The following is a 21,566-nucleotide window of genomic DNA, read 5'->3' as shown; positions in this document are numbered from 1 at the left end:
ACATGCTATGGACACACACACATGTACATTGATAAAAAAACAGACAGTTAAACTGACTGTTTTCTCATCAATGCTTTTGAGAGCTTTACGTATTTGTAGTCCAGAGTTCATAGATGAAGAAATATCCAAAATTTATGAAATAGCCAATGATCTGAAATACCCGAGAAATGTAATTGATAAATCATTTAAAATTGCTAGAAATACTTTTTACAACCCAAAGAGGGACAACCAACCTTATTCAACTAAAAATATGTTGGTTCTCCCTTACCATGAAAACTTGGTTGATATGCCTTCTGTTCTTAAGACTTTTAATATTTAAGTTGTATTTAAAAATCTTGATACAGTAAAAAAAAACTTTTGATAAAGAATTCCCCCCAAAATGCTGACGGATGTGTCTATAAGATTCCTTGTAAAATTTGCGATTAAGTTTATTACGGTCAAACTGGTAAAAGTCTCGAACTTAGATTAAAACAACATAAATATAGCATTAGAGCTGGACAAGATTCCAATGCTCTATTTATTTATGTGAGAGACTTTAACCATCCAATTAATTTTCAAAAAGTTGAGAAAGTTGCATCAAGCAAGTCCATGGTTGACAGAAATGTAATTGAATCTTGTTTCATAAAAAGCAGTTTTGAAAATAATATGAATATTTCCTTAGGTTTGTATAAATTAGATTCATTTATAATTAATAAAATTTGGTTAGAGTTTAATAACACATTGGACAAATAATAAACCTTATTTCTTGGGTAGAATGATTTTTTGGTGGGTTGTCGTGAGGACCTGTCTAGTTGGACCAGCGGACCTACTACAGTGTTCCTTTTTTCTTATGAGTCCGGTATTGTCCCGCGTCAGGTGTTTCTTTGTTGTGGGAGTTGACTGTGAGATGTGGTCTAAGCTCTTTAATTGCCTTCCTTTGATGTATTACTTTCATAGCTCCTTGACAATGTGAGTAGTCACGAAAGCGCTTGGAATTTCACTACTCTTTCACAGTGGTTGTTTTGCATATATATATAGATATAGATATATATATATATATATATATATATATATATATATATATATATATATATATATATATATATGGAAGACAGCAACCGCCCAGAGAGGCACTACTGTCCTGCCAAGTGAGTGTAAAAACGGAAGCATGTAATTGTTTTACACGATGGTTGGACTGCTGGTGTCTTTTTTCTGTCTGATACACATGCAAGATTTCAGGTACGTCTTGCTACTTCTACTTACACCTAGGTCACACTACACATACATGTACAAACATATATATACACACCCCTCTGGGTTTTCTTCTAATTTCTTACTAGTTCTTGTTCTTGTTTATTTCCTCTTACCTCCATGGGAAAGTGGAACAGAATTTTTTCTCCCTAAGCCATGCGTGTTGTAAGAGACGACTAAAATGCCAGGAGCAAGGGGCTAGTAACCCCTTCTCTTGTATAAATTACTAAATTTAAAAAGAGAAACTTTTGTTTTTCTTTTTGGGCCACCCTGCCTCGGTGGGATGCGGCCGGTTTGTTGAAAGAAGATATATATATATATATATATGTCGTGCCGAATAGGCAGAACTTGCGATCTTGGCTTAAATAGCAACGCTCATCTTGCCATATGGGACAAGTGAAGATTTGTGTATGCAGTAATTTCGCCAAAATCATTCTGAACCTAATAAAAAAAAATATATTTGATTGTGTTTGTTTAGTGCTAAATTATTATAAAAGTATTTAAAATATATTATGTTGGGTTAGGCTAAAATAAATTGCTCTTGTTATAATAAGGTTAGGTAAGTTTTCTAAGATTCTTTTGGGGCAAAATTAAAAATTTTTACATTAAAATTAATGAAAAAAATATATCTTTAAACTTTATTTATTTTTATTTATTATGACACTGGCCGATTCCCACCAAGGTAGGGTGGCCCGAAAAAGAAAAACTTTCACCATCATTCACTCCATCACTGTCTTGCCAGAAGGGTGCTTTACACTACAGTTTTTAAACTGCAACACCAACACCCCTCCTTCAGAGTGCAGGCACTGTACTTCCCATCTCCAGGACTCAAGTCCGGCCTGCCGGTTTCCCTGAACCCCTTCATAAATGTTACTTTGCTCACACTCCAACAGCACGTCAAGTATTAAAAACCATTTGTCTCCATTCACTCCTATCAAACACGCTCACGCATGCCTGCTGGAAGTCCAAGCCCCTCGCACACAAAACCTCCTTTACCCCCTCCCTCCAACCTTTCCTAGGCCGACCCCTACCCCGCCTTCCTTCCACTACAGACTGATACACTCTTGAAGTCATTCTGTTTCGCTCCATTCTCTCTACATGTCCGAACCACCTCAACAACATTTCCTCAGCCTTCTGGACAACAGTTTTGGTTATCCCGCACCTCCTCCTAACTTCCAAACTACGAATTCTCTGCATTATATTCACACCACACATTGCCCTCAGACATGACATCTCCACTGCCTCCAGCCTTCTCCTCGCTGCAACATTCATCACCCATGCTTCACACCCATATAAGAGCGTTGGTAAAACTATACTCTCATACATTCCCCTCTTTGCCTCCAAAGACAAAGTTCTTTGTCTCCACAGACTCCTAAGTGCACCACTCACCCTTTTCCCCTCATCAATTCTATGATTCACTTCATCTTTCATAGACCCATCCGCTGACACGTCCACTCCCAAATATCTGAATACATTCACCTCCTCCATACTCTCTCCCTCCAATCTGATATCCAATCTTTCATCACCTAATCTTTTTGTTATCCTCATAACCTTACTCTTTCCTGTATTCACCTTTAATTTTCTTCTTTTGCACACCCTACCAAATTCATCCACCAATCTCCGCAACTTCTCTTCAGAATCTCCCAAGAGCACAGTGTCATCAGCAAAGAGCAACTGTGACAACTCCCACTTTGTGTGTGATTCTTTATCTTTTAACTCCACGCCTCTTGCCAAGACCCTCGCATTTACTTCTCTTACAACCCCATCTATAAATATATTAAACAACCACGGTGACATCACACATCCTTGTCTAAGGCCTACTTTTACTGGGAAATAATTTCCCTCTTTCCTACATACTCTAACTTGAGCCTCACTATCCTCGTAAAAACTCTTAACTGCTTTCAGTAACCTACCTCCTACACCATACACCTGCAACATCTGCCACATTGCCCCCCTATCCACCCTGTCATACGCCTTTTCCAAATCCATAAATGCCACAAAGACCTCTTTAGCTTTATCTAAATACTGTTCACTTATATGTTTCACTGTAAACACCTGGTCCACACACCCCCTACCTTTTCTAAAGCCTCTTTATTCATCTGCTATCCTATTCTTCGTCTTACTCTTAATTCTTTCATTAATAACTCTACCATACACTTTACCAGGTATACTCAACAGACTTATCCCCCTATAATTTTTGCACTCTCTTTTATCCCCTTTGCCTTTATACAAAGGAACTATGCATGCTCTCTGCCAATCCCTAGGTACCTTACCCTCTTCCATACATTTATTAAATAATTGCACCAACCACTCCAAAACTATATCCCCACCTGCTTTTAACATTTCTATCTTTATCCCATCAATCCCGACTGCCTTACCCCCTTTCATTTTACCTACTGCCTCACGAACTTCCTCCACACTCACAACTGGCTCTTCCTCACTCCTGCAAGATGTTATTCCTCCTTGCCCTATACACGAAATCACAGCTTCCCTGTCTTCATCAACATTTAACAATTCCTCAAAATATTCCCTCCATCTTCCCAATACCTCTAACTCTCCATTTAATAACTCTCCTCTCCTATTTTTAACTGACAAATCCATTTGTTCTCTAGGCTTTCTTAACTTGTTAATCTCACTCCAAAACTTTTTCTTATTTTCAACAAAATTTGTTGATAACATCTCACCCACTCTCTCATTTGCTCTCTTTTTACATTGCTTCACCACTCTCTTAATCTCTCTCTTTTTCTCCATTTTCTCTTCCCTCCTTGCATCACTTCTACTTTGTAAAAACTTCTCATATGCTAACTTTTTCTCCCTTACTACTCTCTTTACATCATCATTCCACCAATCGCTCCTCTTCCCTCCCGCACCCACTTTCCTGTAACCACAAACTTCTGCTGAACACTCTAACACTACATTTTTAAACCTACCCCATACCTCTTCGACCCCATTGCATATGCTCTCATTTGCCCATCTATCCTCCAATAGCTGTTTATATCTTACCCTAACTGCCTCCTCTTTTAGTTTATAAACCTTCACCTCTCTCTTCCCTGATGCTTCTATTCTCCTTGTATCCCATCTACCTTTTACTCTCAGTGTAGCTACAACTAGAAAGTGATCTGATATATCTGTGACCCCTCTATAAACATGTACATCCTGAAGTCTACTCAACAGTCTTTTATATGCCAATACATAATCCAGCAAACTACTGTCATTTCGCCCTACATCATATCTTGTATACTTATTTATCCTCTTTTTCTTAAAATATGAATTACCTATAACTAAACCCCTTTCTATACAAAGTTCAATCAAAGGGCTCCCATTATCATTTACACCTGGCACCCGAAACTTACCTACCACACCCTCGCCAAAATCATTCTGAACCTAACAAAAAAAAATATATTTGATTGTGTTTGTTTAGTGCTAAATTATTATAAACGTTTTTAAAATATATTATGTTGGGTTAGGCTAAAATAAATTGCTCTTGTTATAATAAGGTTAGGTAAGTTTTCTAAGATTCTTTTGGGGCAAAATTAAAAATTTTTACATTAAAATTAATGAAAAAAATATATCTTTAAACGTATTAGAGAAAATTTCAGAAAGGACTTAATTTTAAATGAGTTCTTGCTAATTGACCAGTTTTACATATTCGGCACGACATATATATATATACATATATATATATATATATATATATATATATATATATATATATATATATATATATATATATATATATATATATATATATATGTATATGTATATATATATATATATATATATATATATATATATATATATATATATATATATATATATATATATATATATATATATATATATATATATATATATATATATATATATATATATATATATATATATATATATATATATATATATATATATATATATATATATATATATATCCACGATGCCTTGTATCTTCTCGCAAAGTGCCTGAGTCTGCCCAGGTTGACATATTTCCTAAGATGTGCACCTTCATATAACCCTACACTGCACGAATATGACAGTATCCTGAGGCAGATTTTTACGAAAGTACTTAACCTTACTCTAGAAGACGAGCAGTGGAACCAAACTACACTTCCAGTCAGACTAGGAGGCATTGGTGTCCGCAAGTTATTGCAGATTGCACTACCTGCTTTTCTGTCCTCATGCGTCGCATCCAGAGGGCTTGTAGCAACGGTTCTCCCTGAACATCTTAGGGACAAGATTGGAGTCCAGGACCAAAAGTTCATTGACGGAGCCATGATCTGGGATAATCTAACGGGCTTTGAAACCAGACCTGCTCCCCCAACAACTACAAACAGTCGCACTTGGATGGCCCTAGAGTGGAGAAAATAGCCTCAACAATACTTCAGAGTGTGTCAGGGAAGGATAGAGCCCGCCTCCTGGCAGTGAGAGCTCCTCATGCAGGGGACTTTCTGTTGGCTGTTCCCAACTCCAGCTTTGGCACACGGCTCGACCCACAGACCATCCGCATTGGTGTTGCCCTTAGACTTGCCGCCCCTATTCTTGCCGAATACAGGTGTATTTGAGGGAGTGGTGACGTGTACTTAGCTCTGTGAAGGCCTGTTTGCGCGCTCTCTACGAACTGAAGCAAGATGCCCTCCATCGAGCAACTTTACCAACAGCTTAAGGAAGAATTGAGGATGGCGAAGATGGAGATTCGGCGACTGACCGAGGAAAACAAGAAGATTCGTAGTAGTCCTCCTGTTTTGAGTCCTCAGGTCAAGAAAGGAAACTGGTCAGTGGCTGGACAGCAGGGAACGAAGTTGACGATCAAGAAGACGAATGGAAAGGTAGAAACGATGAAGAAGAAAGAGACTGCGGTGGAAACTGTTGTGGAAACATCTAATACATTGTCAGTGCTACCCGACGAATGTGAGTCGACTACTGGGAACGTCACGACGATCGACACCAAAGAAGGTAAGAATATTGTTGTTCTTGGGGATAGCCAAGTTAGTTATATGGATAGGGCGTTCTGCTTGAAGGACAGGAGTAGGAGACAGAGGGTTTGCTTTCCTGGGGCTGGGATGGAGGATATTGTTAGCCGTCTGGATAATAACATCATGAGAGGTAATGGGAGCAATCCTATTATCTGTCTCAGTGCTGGAGGCAACGATGTTGGCAGACGTAGGAGTGAAGACCTGATTAGCAGGTATAGGTCAGCAATAGAAATAATTAGGAGGAAGGGTGGGAACCCTGTCATATGTGGTATTTTGCCAAGGAGAGGAGTTGGAAATGAATGGTTGTCCAGGGCAATTGGTGTCAATTGCTGGCTGGACAAATACTGTAAGGAAAATGCAGTAACATTCATTGACAACTGGGACCTCTTCTATGGCAAAAAATGACATGTATGCTAGGGATGGGGTTCACTTATCTAGGTCTGGGGTGGGAGCACTGGCAACTGCAGTGGAGGGAGCTGTTAGGACTTTAAACTAGGAATAGTTAGTGGTATGGGTTTTGGCAGGAAAACAGTGAAGTCCCAGTGTAGTAATATTATGAGTTCTAGGGGAACTAGTAATAAGCAGAACGAGGTAGATATTGAAAAGCCAGTGACATTGGGTGATAAGGACAGTAATAGGTTTAGTAGAAAAACAGAAATGAGCAGGAAGGGTAAAGAGAAAGGAGAGTTTTTCAATGTTCATCATGCTAATAGCCGTAGTGCTAGGAATAAGATGGACGAGTTGAGATTAGTAGCTAGTGCAGGTAACATTGATGTATTTGCCTTAACTGAGACGTGGTTTAATTCAAAAAGTCGGGACATGCCTGCGGAATGTCACATTCAGGGTTTTAAATTGTTCCAAGTAGATAGAAGTATCGGGAAGGGGGGTGGGGTGGCATTGTACGTCGGAGATCGCTTGAACTGTTGCATAAAAACGGGTATTAAGTCTGAAGTAACACATACAGAGTCTGTTTGGATAGAATTTTCAGAGGGGCATGAAAAACTGATTTTAGGAGTGATATACCGTCCCCCAAACTTAGATAGGGACCAAGGGAGACTACTATGGGAGGAAATTGTTAAGGCCACAAGGCACGATAATGTAGTAATTCTAGGAGACTTTAACTTTAGTCATATTGATTGGAATTTCTTGACTGGGAATTTAGAATCATACGACTTCTTAGAAGTAGTTCAGGATTGTTTTTTGAAGCAGTTTGTGACAGAACCTACAAGGGGAAATAACCTGCTTGACTTAGTTCTGGCAAACAATGAAATTTCAGAGGAACTGGGTGCTAGCAACCACAAATCAATTACATTTAGCATTGAATGGAAGTACGATAGTAGCGATAACTCAGTAACAGTCCCAGATTTTCGCTTAGCAGATTACGATGGGCTTAGAGAACACTTATCATCTGTTGACTGGGGTAACGAAGAGAGCTATCAATATGACAGTTTTCTGAACACTATACATGCTGCTCAAAGAACGTTTATCCCATATAAAGAAATTAGATCAAATAGAAATGACCCAAAATGGATGAATAATAGGCTCAAATATCTACTAGGGCATAAGAAAGGAATTTATAGGCGTATCAAAAGAGGTGAGTTTACCTGGAGTTTACCTGGAGAGAGTTCCGGGGGTCAACGCCCCCACGGCCCGGTCTGTGACCAGGCCTCCTGGTGGATCAGAGCCTGATCAACCAGGCTGTTACTGCTGGCTGCATGCAAACCAACGTACGAGCCACAGCCCGGCTGGTCAGGAACCGACTTTAGGTGCTTGTTCAGTGCCAGCTTGAAGACTGCCAGGGGTCTGCTGGTAATCCCCCTTACGTATGCTGGGAGGCAGTTGAACAGTCTCGGGCCCCTGACACTTATTGTATGGTCTCTTAACGTGATAGTGACACCCCTGCTTTTCATTGGGGGAATGTTGCATCGTCTGCCAAGTCTTTTGCTATCGTAGTGAGTGATTTTCGTGTGCAAGTTCGGTACTAGTCCCTCTAGGATTTTCCAGGTGTATATAATCATGTATCCCTCCTGCATGCTTTCCAGGGAATACAGGTTTAGGAACCTCAAGCGCTCCCAGTAACTGAGGTGTTTTATCTCCGTTATGCGCGCCGTGAAGGTTCTCTGTACATTTTCTAGGTCAGCAATTTCACCTGCCTTGAAAGGTGCTGTTAGTGTGCAGCAATATTCCAGCCTAGATAGAACAAGTGACCTGAAGAGTGTCATCATGGGCTTGGCCTCCCTAGTTTTGAAGGTTCTAATTATTCATCCTGTCATTTTTCTAGCAGATGCGATTGATACAATGTTATGGTCCTTGAAGGTGAGATCCTCCGACATGATCACTCCCAGGTCTTTGACGTTGGCGTTTCGCTCTATTTTGTGGCCAGAATTTGATTTGTACTCTGATGAAGATTTAATTTCCTCGTGTTTACCATATCTGAGTAATTGAAATTTCTCATCGTTGAACTTCATATTGTTTTCTGCAGCCCACTGAAAGATTTGGTTGATGTCCGCCTGGAGCCTTGCAGTGTCTGCAATGGAGGACACTGTCATGCAGATTCGGGTGTCATCTGCAAAGGAAGACACGGTGCTGTGACTGACATTCTTGTCTATGTCGGATATGAGGATGAGGAACAAGATGGGAGCGAGTACTGTGCCTTGTGGAACAGAGCTTTTCACCGTAGCTGCCTCGGACTTTACTCTGTTGACGACTACTCTCTGTGTTCTGTTAGTGAGGAAATTATAGATCCATCGACCGACTTTTCCTGTTATTCCTTTAGCACGCATTTTGTGCACTATTACGCCATGGCCACACTTGTCGAAGGCTTTTGCAAAGTCTGTATATATTACATCTGCATTGTTTTTGTCTTCTAGTGCATCTAGGACCTTGTCGTAGTGATCCAATAGTTGAGACAGACAGGAGCGACCTGTTCTAAACCCATGTTGCCCTGGGTTGTGTAGCTGATGTGTTTCTAGATGGGTGGTGATCTTGCTTCTTAGGACTCAAAGATTTTTATGATATGGGATGTTAGTGCTATCGGTCTGTAGTTCTTTGATCTTGCTTTACTGCCCCCTTTGTGGAGTGGGGCTATGTCTGTTGTTTTTAGTAACTGTGGGACGACCCCCGTGTCCATGCTCCCTCACCATAGGATGGAAAAGGCTCGTGATAGGGGCTTCTTGCAGTTCTTGATGAACACGGAGTTCCATGAGTCTGGCCCTGGGGCAGAGTGCATGGGCATGTCATTTATCGCCTGTTCGAAGTCATTTGGCGTCAGGATAACATCGGATAGGCTTGTGGTAACCAAATTCTGTGGCTCTCTCATAAAAAATTCATTTTGATCTTCGACTCTCAGTCTGGTTAGCGGCTTGCTAAAAACTGAGTCATATTGGGACATGAGTAGCTCACTCATTTCCTTGCTGTCATCTGTGTAGGACCCATCTTGTTTAAGTAGGGGCCCAATACTGGACGTTGTTCTCGACTTTGATTTGGCATAGGAGAAGAAATACTTTGGGTTTCTTTCGATTTCATTTATGGCTTTTAGTTCTTCCCGCGATTCCTGACTCCTATAAGATTCCTTTAGCTCATGTTCGATGCTTGCTATTTCTCTGACCAGTTTCTCCCTACGCATTTCAGATATATTGACCTCTTTTAGCCGCTCTGTTATTCTTTTCCGTCGCCTGTAAAGGGAGCGCCTGTCTCTTTCTATTTTACATCTACTCCTCCTTTTTCTTCGAGGAATAAGCCTTGTGCATACATCGAGTGCCACCAGGTTAATCTGTTCTAGGCATAAGTTGGGGTCTGTGTTGCTTAGTATATCTTCCCAGCTTATATCGGTTAGGACCTGGTTTACTTGGTCCCACTTCATGTTTTTGTTATTGAAGTTGAATTTGGTGAATGCTCCCTCGTGACTAATCTCATTATGTCGGTCTGGGGCTCCACGCACACATGTCTGAACCTCAATTATGTTGTGATCTGAGTATATTGTTTTTGATATGGTGACATTTCTTATCAGATCATCATTGTTAGTGAAGATGAGGTCTAGTGTATTCTCCATTCTAGTAGGCTCTATTATTTGCTGGTTTAAATTGAATTTTGTGCAGAGATTTAAAAGCTCGTGTGAGTGTGAGTTTTCATCAGAGCTGCCTCCAGGTGTTATTACTGCAACAATATTATTTGCTATATTCCTCCATTTTACGTGCCTTAAGTTGAAGTCCCCCAGGAGCAAGATGTTGGGTGCAGGAGCTGGAAGATTTTGCAGACAGTGGTCAATTTTTAGCAGCTGTTCCTGGAGTTGCTGGGATGTTGCATCCCGAGGCTTGTAGACTACCACAATGAATAGGTTTTAGTTCTCGACCTTTACTGCTAAAACTTCCACTACATCATTTGAGGCATTAAGCAGTTCTGTGCAAACAAGTGACTCTGCAATGTACAGGCCAAACCCCCCCTTTTTCCCTGTTCACTCTGTCACATCTGTATAGGTTGTAACCTGGGATCCATATTTCGTTTTCCAAGTGATCCTTTATGTGGGTCTCAGTGAAAGCCGCGAACATTGCCTTTGCCTCTGCAAGCAGTCCACAGATGAAAGGTATTTTGTTGTTTGTTGCTGGCTTTAGACCCTGTATATTTGCAAAGAAGAATGTCATCGGACTGGTGGTATTGTTGGTACTGGGGGGGGGGATTTCTTTTCCGGCATTATTATCTGTATCTGTTGGTTTGGAGTGGAGGCCATCGACTGTGGTTCCACTCCAGGAATGACTGGATTTGGTGTACGATTTCTGCCATTTCCTGCCAGTTTTTTTCCTTCCTGGGACTAAAAAACCTCTCCCTCTTGAGTGGCTGTGGCTACCCAGGTTTTCTCATGGCCTGGATGTTTTGTATCTTTTTGTACCCTTTAGATGGTGTGCCTGGCAATTTAAGTTATAGCACAGTCTTTCCTGTACTGAAGAGGTACACATTTCAGGGTGAAAAAGCTTACAGGAAGGGAGTTTGCATTTTCCTGTTGTCATATGGGCACGGCATTTTCTAGGGTGGTCATAGTTGCACGTCCCGTCTGTTTTTACAGATTTCCCATGTCTGCAGATACCAAGTGCATAGTATGTGCACAGGCTTGGTTTCCGTTTGCCTTAAGTTTCTGTGACTGTATTCCCTGTTGGTGCATGTTTCCCTGTCTTATTCCTATCCTCCCTAGCACCAACAATGGAGCTCTCACCAGTTGTTTTTGGTAACATATCCTCACTATTGCTAGTGGAGTCCTTTTGTTTGCTATTTCCTGTGGTATTTCTAGTTTGCAATATTGGTTTTATCTTATCTTTGACTACACTTGATTCCCCACTACGGCTCCTGTCTCCCATGAGGTCATTTATATGCATTCCTTACTGCGTATAGTCCCCGACTACCTGGACAAAATCTCCAGCTTCACCATTACTGTCTCCCAGGACAGCACCTCCAGCTTCACCATTACTGTCTCCCAGGACAGCACCTCCAGCTTCACCATTACTGTCTCCCAGGACAGCACCTCCAGCTTCACCATAACTGTCTCCCAGGACAGCACCTCCAGCTTCACCATTACTGTCTCCCAGGACAGCACCTCCAGCTTCACCATTACTGTCTCCCAGGACAGCACCTCCAGCTTCACCATTACTGTCTCCCAGGACAGCACCTCCAGCTTCACCATTACTGTCTCCCAGGACAGCACTATCAGCCCCACATTTACTGACTACCAGGACATCACCTTCAGCCTTACAGTTTCTGGCTACATGGCCAGTATCAAGGGTAGTACCATTCAGCCCAGACTTTTTATGTTCCCATCTGTTGTAGAAAGCTTCCAGGTTGTCTATGAAAGCAGCTTTGATGTTATCCTCTTTTAATACCCTTGTGATTTTAGTCCACAGATTTTCCTCATTTGGGCATACCCAAAAACACTTCCCTGTTTTAATACTGCTTGTAGCTAGTTCTTGGATATCTGCACAAGGGGCGTGACACCAATTTCCACAAAAATGACAATTTATCCATGTGGAAGCCCGTTTGTTTGATTTATTGCAGACTACACACAGCTTCATAATGATTTGAATGGTTGATTTACTGTAATTCTACTAGCAACCTCTTAAATACTCTATTAATAACCTCTTTAAGTAAAGCTCTAGCTATCTGTATTTCTATTTCTAACTGTACTTTTATATCAGGACAGCTTACCGGAGTACGCTCCTGGAGTTTGTTTTATATTTATTGTTTGTGTTTATAAGGGCGCCTACAACCCCATCCGTTTACAGTCTGCTTTATTGTCCAACGAATCCGTTTGAAACCGGCCAAGGGTTTGACCAGTCGAGGGTTCGGAGCCAGTCTGATCTGATGTGATTTGATTGATACAAAAGTATAGCTTGCGCGTTGAAGAACCGGTGATTGCTGGCAACTCCTACAGTGACGAACGGTCGAGCCTCAACCATTGTTTATCAATCGCTGTATCTAGCTTTTCTAGTTTTTTTTCGTCTCCGCCACAATAAATGCTGTATTATCACTATAGTTGACTTGTGGAAATTTTGGAGGAAGGACGCTTTTCTGTAGTAATAATTGCTTCTCGTCGTGTATATTGCGACCGCTGGTAACTACAGGTTATATGAGATTCATAGTATACGTCTGATATTTCAAGAAAAAAGAAACTAATGAAAGTCACTCCACTCCACTAAGTACCATTGTAATACTGGTTAGTTGCTACTACAACACTGTATTCTGCTGTTCACTGGTATCACTAGATTATATGCGTGTACACTAGCAGGCCAGGAAGATTATTAAAACAGCTGACCTCTGTGGTAAGTTTCTGGCGACCTCTGGCACGTGCCTCTATAGGCTTATCACTTCATTTACAAATTCATCTTATGAATCAGTATATTGATATTAAGAGGGACATTAAAAAGGGGATAAGAAAAGCTAAAAGGGACTATGAAATTAAAGTTGCTAGGGATTCTAAAACTAACCCAAAAAGTTTTTTCCAGGTCTATAGAACAAAAGTTAGAGATAAGATAGGTCCCCTTAAAAATAACTATGGGCATCTTACTGACAAAGAGAATGTAATGTGCTCGATTTTAAATAATTATTTTCTCTCGGTTTTTACACAGGAAGACACTAACAATATTCCAGTAATTAATTTTTATAGTGGGCTAGAAGAAGATAAATTATGTAACATCACAGTCACTAGTGAAATGGTTGTGAAGCAGATAGACAGACTGAAGCAAAATAAGTCGCCGGGTCCTGATGAGGTTTTTTCCAAGGGTTCTTAAGGAATGCAAAATGGAACTCTGTGAACCATTAACTAATATTTTTAATTTATCTCTTCAAACAGGTGTAGTGTCTGATATGTGGAAGATGGCTAATGTAATTCCTATTTTTAAAACAGGGGACAAGTCGTTACCGTCAAATTACCGCCCAATAAGCCTGACCTCAATTGTAGGCAAATTACTAGAGTCAATTATAGCTCAGATTATAAGAAGCCATCTCGATAAGCATAGCTTGATTAATGATACTCAGCATGGATTCACAAGAGGCCGGTCTTGTCTAACAAATTTATTAACTTTCTTCAGTAAAGCTTTTGAGGCTGTTGACCACGATAAAGAGTTTGATATTATTTACTTAGATTTTAGTAAGGCTTTTGATAGAGTTCCGCACCAAAGACTGTTAAAGAAAGTGGCAGCTCATGGCATTGGGGGAAAAGTGCTCTCATGGATCGAGTCATGGCTCACAGACAGGAAGCAGAGAGTGTCCATAAATGGGGTTAAATCCGAGTGGGGATCTGTAACAAGTGGCGTTCCACATGGATCAGTCTTGGGCCCGTTGTTGTTTATAATATATATCAATGACCTTGATGAGGGAATTACTAGTGATATGAGCAAATTCGCCGATGACACAAAGATAGGTAGGATAACTGATTCAAACGTAGACGTTAGGGAACTTCAGGAGGATTTAAACAAACTATATTCTTGGTCAGAAAAGTGGCAGATGCAGTTCAATGTAGATAAATGCAAGGTTCTGAAGCTCGGGAGTGTCCATAGCCCTAGCACTTATAAGTTAAATGATGTAGAACTTAGCCATACAGATTGCGAAAAGGACTTGGGGGTTATGGTGAGCAGCAACCTTAAACCAAGACAGCAATGCCTAAGCGTACGTAATAAGGCAAATAGATTACTGGGATTTATATCAAGAAGTGTAAGCAACAGAAGTCCAGAGGTCATACTGCAGCTTTATACATCATTAGTGAGGCCTCACCTAGATTATGCAGCTCAATTCTGGTCTCCATATTACAGAATGGACATAAATTCGTTAGAAAACATTCAGCATAGGATGACTAAATTAATACATAGCATTAGAAATCTTCCTTATGAAGAAAGATTGAAGACTCTTAAGTTACATTCACTTGTTAGACGAAGAATGAGGGGAGACCTGATCGAAGTGTATAAGTGGAAGATAGGTATTAATAAAGGGGATATTAATAAGGTCTTGAGGATATCTCTCCAAGAGAGAACCCGCAGTAATGGATTTAAATTAGATAAGTTTAGATTTAGAAAGGACACAGGAAAGTATTGGTTTGGAAATAGGGTAGTTGATGAGTGGAACAGTCTACCTAGTTGGGTTAGGACTTTGGGTAGTTTCAAATTTAGGTTGGATAAGTACATGAGTGGGAGGGGTTGGATTTGAGTGAGACTTGCACATCAGAGCTTATTTCTTGGGTAGCATTGAAAATTGGGTTGGTCAAATGTTTTATTAGTGGGATGAATTGTAAAGGACCTGCCTAGTATGGGCCAACAGGCCTGCTGCAGTGTTCCTCCTTTCTTATGTTCTTATGAGTGAAGCAGCAGACCGATTCGGGTACCATGGTCTTGTGTGCCGTAAATCCGAGGGAAAGATTGCAAGACATGAGGAGGTTAATAACATTATCAAGAGGAGCCTCACAACAGCCGGATGCCCAGCAGTAAGAGAGCCACCCCAACTATGCAGATCTGATGGCAACCAGAAGCGTCCAGATGGTATCACACTTCAAGCCTGGACAGACGGTAAGCAGGTGGTGTGGGACTACACATGTGCATCTACCTTGGCTGATACCTATCTTCAATACACCAGGGAAGAAGGAGGGGCAGCCGCCAGCTTCAGGGAGTCCCAAAAGTCTAGAAAATATTATATGTTTGTTCCCATAGGCTCAGAGACCCTTGTCTCATGGGGAAAGAGTGAATCTAAATTCCTTAAGGAGCTAGGCAAAAGACTCATCGGGGTAACTACGGATCCCAGGGCAGCTAGTTTTCTGTTCCAGCGACTCAGCGCTGCTGTGCAGAGGGGTAATGCCTGCTCTATTTTGGGCACGTGCCCCAGTTCTGAAGAGCTGAATGAGATTTTCGCATTATAATCAGTGACAAACATGTAACAATATGTACTAGACAAGTATCTCTCACATCTCATGTACTGCATATGCCAACTTTATATCAACAATGTATCTCCTAAACCTTCTGTACATATTATGTATATATATATATATATATATATATATATATATATATATATATATATATATATATATATATATATATATATATATATATATATATATATATATATATATAATGCAAAACAACCACGGGAGTTGAAAGATAGCTCTAGGGCTTTCGTGTTGCAATCAACATATTATCAGGAACTTGCAATGTTGCAGAACAGAGGAGGAGGTCCAAGCAAATACGATCAGAGGAAGCGTATTTGCTGGAATGAGACAGAGAGGAAGTAAGTGCCCCCAGGCATACAAATAGCCATAGCCAGGAAGACTGAATATTATAGTTATACATTTACATTTATGAGATACATTTATGAGATAGTTTATTAACAATTTGAGCATACATACAGAGGTACAAAAAAATACAGATAAGAGCAGCATGCCAAAGCCACTTATACTATGCATAGCATTACGGGCTGGCTTAAAATTAACTAAGCAATGATGAAATCAGTGATAATACATTATTGTAAACAGAACTATAAAGCACAAATGAGTATTACAAAGACAGGTCATATGGTTGCATGCATTGTTGTACATTCAGTCGTATGGAGTATTCTGTTACGTAGTGCATTTAAAAAAATAATAAAGTTAGATTGGGTTTTAGGTTTAACATTTATGTGATATAATTGTGAGAAACATTTAAGATATACAATTTATAAGGTTCAGTTATTCAGTATTTATTTGGTTTTGGGTGAGTAAGTGATCTTTGAGAAAAGACTTGAATTTATGAACAGGTAGTGTTTCTTTTATATTTACAGGTAATGAATTCCAGATTTTAGGGCCTTTTATGTGCATTGAGTTTTTGCATAGTGTGAGATGGACACGAGGAACATCAAAGAGTGATCTGTGTCTTGTGTTATGGTCATGTGTTCTGTTGAGGTTGGCAAGGAGATGTTTGAGGGGAGGGTTAATATCAGAGTTAAGTGTTCTATGTAAGTAATAGGTGCAGTAATAAGTATGGATGTTTTGTATGGTGAGTAGGTTTAGTGTATTGAATATTGGTGGAGTGTGCTGCCTGTAGTGAGAATTTGTTATCATTCTAACTGCAGCCTTTTGTTGGGTAATTAGTGGTCTGAGATGGTTAATTGTTGTTGAGCCCCATGCACAAATTCCATAGGTGAGATAGGGGTAAATAAGAGAGTGATATAGGGCCAGGAGGGCTGACTGTGGAACATAGCACCGTATCTTCGATAGTATGCCTACAGTCTTGGGAATTTTCTTAGAAATTTGTTGTATATGTGTATGAAATTTGAGTCTATTATCAAGGTGGATTCCTAAAAATTTTCCCTCTGTTAGCTTTGTGATAGGTGATCCGTTTATCATTATGTTAAGAGGGACATCTGTAGCTCTGTTACCAAACTGAATGAAGTAGGTTTTGTCAATGTTTAGTGTAAGTTTGTTAGTCCTCATCCAGGTAGATATTTTCTGTAATTCGGTATTTACAGTATTGGCTAGCGTGACTGGGCTCGGGTGAGAGAAGACGTATGTAGTGTCATATGCAAATAGTGTGGGTTTGAGTAATTGCGAAGCATTTGGAAGGTCATTTATGTATAGGAGAAAGAGAAGAGGGCCAAAGACACTTCCCTGTGGGACACCAACTGTAATTGGTTGCGCAGAAGAGTTTGCCCCATTTGCGTACACATATTGGCTTCTGTTGCTGAGGTATGACTTGAGGTAGTTGAGGGAGTGCCCTCTTATACCATAGTGCGACAATTTTACGTGGAGCAAGTCATGGTCAACTGTATCAAAAGCTTTACGTAAGTCAATGAAGATCCCCAGTGGGACTTCTTTTTTCTCTATTGCAGTGTATATATGTTCTAGCATGTGTATAATAGCATCATTAGTATTTTTATTAGGCCTGAATCCAAATTGGCAGGGGTTGAGTATGTTTTGGGAGATAAGGTAGGAGTAGATTCGTTTATGAATTAATTTTTCGAAGATTTTTGAGAGAGGATGTAAGTTGGATATTGGCCTATAGTTATTCAACTCTGTTTGGTCTCCTCCTTTGTGGATCGGGGTGACCCTTGCTATTTTGAGTACTGTAGGGAAGGTGGAGGATTCTATGGATTTGTTAATGAGTGTTGCAATGATTGGTGATAGCACTTGTGACAGTTTTTTGTATATAAAGGGTGATAAGTATTAGAAGATAGCCACCCCACAAGCACTGATATTGTGGTAGTAACCTAACGAATGTAACAAGACAATTATAAAAAATTCGGTCAGTCTACAATATGATATAAATTACTTTAAATACCAAATACAGATGTCACTGGAATTTCCACATCTCTAAAATAGGGTCCATTTAAAGGGATACATCTGTAATTTATCCTAAGGAAGATAGCTACTGTGTTTCTATCCCTAAAGATTCTGAGGCAGACGCTGGATAAAATATACATGACTTTACATACTAAATATATATCCGGCAACTGCCTTGGGAATTTTCACATCTCAGATATCATATCTACACATCCCTGGAGCTGAGAAACCCACTAATATATTATCTAGGGGCATTAAAATGAAGAGACTGGTATGAAACGAAGTGTGGTTCAATGGTCCTGACTGACGGATAGAAAATGTTCGTCAGAGCACAAGGAAAACATTACTCCAAACCCATTAGTGAATGTTGAAAGAAATTATTTAATCAAAGCTGAGAATCTACAATTAGTTCTCATTAAAGCTTAATTCTCTACCTTGAGCAAACTGATTAATGTTACTTGTTTAGTATTGAAATATCTTCATAAAATAGATATATTTTCTTTATCCACTCAAATTCTGAGTAGCGAGAACAAGAAAATGCTAATCTCAAGATGTATATGTATCTTGAGAGTAAAAGAGAAATTTCCTTATGCTAAATATCTGTTCGGATGAAGAGTTTAAAATGTATCCATTAATGAACATGTAGAACATCCACTCTTAATTTCCATGAATCGCTAGTTTATACAACTGAATGAGGTGGTCAAGTGAACGTAATACACGGAGGACTGCAAGACAGTTCCGTTTTCATTTTGATCCCTCTAATACGCCAGAGTGTAAGGAAGCATATTTTTTTTTTTTTTTGCCGGAGGATGGAAGGTTGACCTTGCATGTATCCCTCCCGTCACTACCAGTTGAGGGAGTGATGGGAGGGATTATTCCAGTCCTATTATCTTGATCAAAACTCCAGATATGTCATATTAAGATTTGTTTTTTCTATCCCAGATGATAGAATAAAGGGAAGAAATGTACGAAGGCTGGTTTTAGCTAAAGGACTGAAACAGAATAATTATGAATATCGATCACAGAGTTAGAAAATAGTCAACAAGAATTCCATTGTGTGTATTGGTGATCAAATAGAAGATACAACAGTATTAACATATTTCCATCTAATGCACGGTAGAACCTTCATTCCGTTTCCATCTATTGGAAACCAGGAGTCGTGTGATATTTATTATAAGGAGTGATATATTTACGTACCATTAACAGGATAGTACTTTTTAAAATTAATGGTAGTCATGTGTCCAAACAGCAAGAAATATATGTGATGTTTCTGACGACCATCAAGATGAATCCTTGGACGATAATGTATCCTAAAACTGAACAGCCAGAGAATGTGACAACAAAGAACAAAACCTCCCAGGAGGAATATCCACTATCATAATAATAATATAATAATAATAATAATAATATAATAATAATAATAATAATAATAATAATAATAATATAATAATAATAATAATAATAATAATAATAATAATAATAATAATAATAATAATAATAATAATAACAATAATATAATAATAATAATAATAATAATATAATAATAATAATAATAATAATAATAATAATAATAATAATAATAATAATAATATAATAATAATAATAATAATAATAATAATAATAATAATAATAATAATAATAATAATAATAATAATAATATAATAATAATAATAATAATATAATAATAATAATAATAATAATAATAATAATAATAATAATAATAATAATAATAATAATAATAATATAATAATAATAATATAATAATAATAATAATAATAATAATAATAATAATAATAATAATAATAATAATAATATAATAATAATAATAATAATATAATAATAATAATAATAATAATATAAATAATAATAATAATAATAATAATATAATAATAATAATAATAATAATAATAATAATAATAATAATATCTTTATTTACTACAAGTACATGTACAAGATATACAGTTCTAGCTGACATTAATGACATACTACTATGTAGAAAGCCCCTTGTTATGCAGAGCATTTTGGTTAAATTAGGTCAGTTTTGTCCCAGGATGCGACCCACACCAGTCGACTAACACCCAGGTACCCATTTTACTGATGGGTGAACATAAACAACCGGTGTAAGGAAACACGTCCAATGTTTCCACCCCTTCGCCGGGAATCGAACCCGGACCCTTACCGTGTGAAGGGAGAGCTTTTGCCACCAAGTTACGGTGCACCATAAAATGAAAAATATTAAGCCAAGAGGAGGAGGAACCATTATAGTCAACGACACTGACTTGCCATGGTTCCCTAATGTGGGAAAACATTTTGTTTTCTATGATATAATCTAATATACAATAAGATCACAGTAAACATGTGATTTCAGAATATGCAAAACAACCACTGTGAAAGAATAGAGAAATTCCAAGCGCTTTCGTTACTACTCACATTATCAAGTAACAATGATTGTTCCTTGATAATGTGAGTAGTCACGAAAGCGCTTGGAATTTCTCTATTCTTTCACAGTGTTTTTTTTTGCATAATCTAATATACATATATTTTAAATCTAGAGAATCATTACTTACGCACTGGCCTGGAGTTTCACGACTCACTTGCCATGCGTTCGATCCCCACCCGTACAGTGGTTTATTAATCTAGAGAAGCTACGTCCTTTCACTACAAAGCACTGCACACAACTGACAAATGATAGTGACTTACCCTCGTAATCTTGGAAAAATTTCCCTTCATGATGTCAGTCCAGGAAGGATTCACATACATCAGGTTCCACAACAGAGGATTGGACACGTATGTAAGAAGATCGGGAGTGTTAACGTTATGGTTGGTACTATTGATCACAGCTCCGGTGTTGGGCACAACCGTCGTCACCACCATGGGCACACCAGCCTCCCTCAGGGCGCTGCAGAAGGCCAGGTCAGGGTCTGGTTGCGAGTGAGTCTTGGGAGAGTCGTAGGTGTAAGGTGAGACGAGACGCTCCAGCACGTCGCGACGGACTGCGTACACCCATCGGATGCAAGAAGCATGCCAGAAGCCTCTGGTAGAGAGGAAAGTGTGATAAAAGCTGTCAACGATACTTTGCCTACAAGTCTTGAAAACTTTCCCTTATGCAATATACAGAAATAATGTAGCTTGACAACAAATTGAGATGTTATATATGGCGCTGGATAGAAGATCAATGCCATGGAGCCATACTTATTCTCGCAGTAGATGCTGTTGGTGAAAGGCTCTTGATTCAAGTAACTGGAGCTATATTTATTTTTCGGATCAAACAGGATTATCCCCCCCCCCCTCTCTCGAAGTGATGAGCTAATGTAAGGTTTCTAAACACAGCCCAGAAGGTTAGGATAAAGAAACCTAGCCATGGCGACGGCCAATGATACTTATCACAGTAACGACTCGTATGCCGTCTTGACCTGTCAGACACAATTTTGACCGAGGCTTCTACCGCCCCCTTCCGTCATGTGAATTCCCAGTGTCGTAGTTGACCCATCAAGTGTTTTTATGCAATATGATTTAATACTTCTTACACATATTCCTAGAACAATGTGTCTGGCAGCTCAGTGGTAGTTTCACTCATAATGAAAGTA

At 39.0% G+C, this 21,566-nt stretch overlaps 1 protein-coding gene across 1 annotated transcript in view; it reads right to left on the bottom strand.

The window, feature by feature from the left end:
• Positions 1-21,566, bottom strand: part of LOC128684105 (multifunctional procollagen lysine hydroxylase and glycosyltransferase LH3) — an 86,889-nt gene that overhangs the window by 19,869 nt on the left and 45,454 nt on the right. Inside the window, exon 10 of the mRNA XM_070088333.1 lies at positions 20,680-21,013. Coding sequence (XP_069944434.1) covers positions 20,680-21,013 — 334 coding nt within the window. The remainder of the gene's footprint in view (positions 1-20,679; positions 21,014-21,566) is intronic.

This window comes from Cherax quadricarinatus, chromosome 2, assembly GCF_038502225.1.
Source record: "Cherax quadricarinatus isolate ZL_2023a chromosome 2, ASM3850222v1, whole genome shotgun sequence".
In the NCBI taxonomy this organism is placed as follows: Eukaryota; Metazoa; Arthropoda; class Malacostraca; order Decapoda; family Parastacidae; genus Cherax; species Cherax quadricarinatus.
This window is presented reverse-complemented; position numbering and strand designations above follow the sequence as displayed.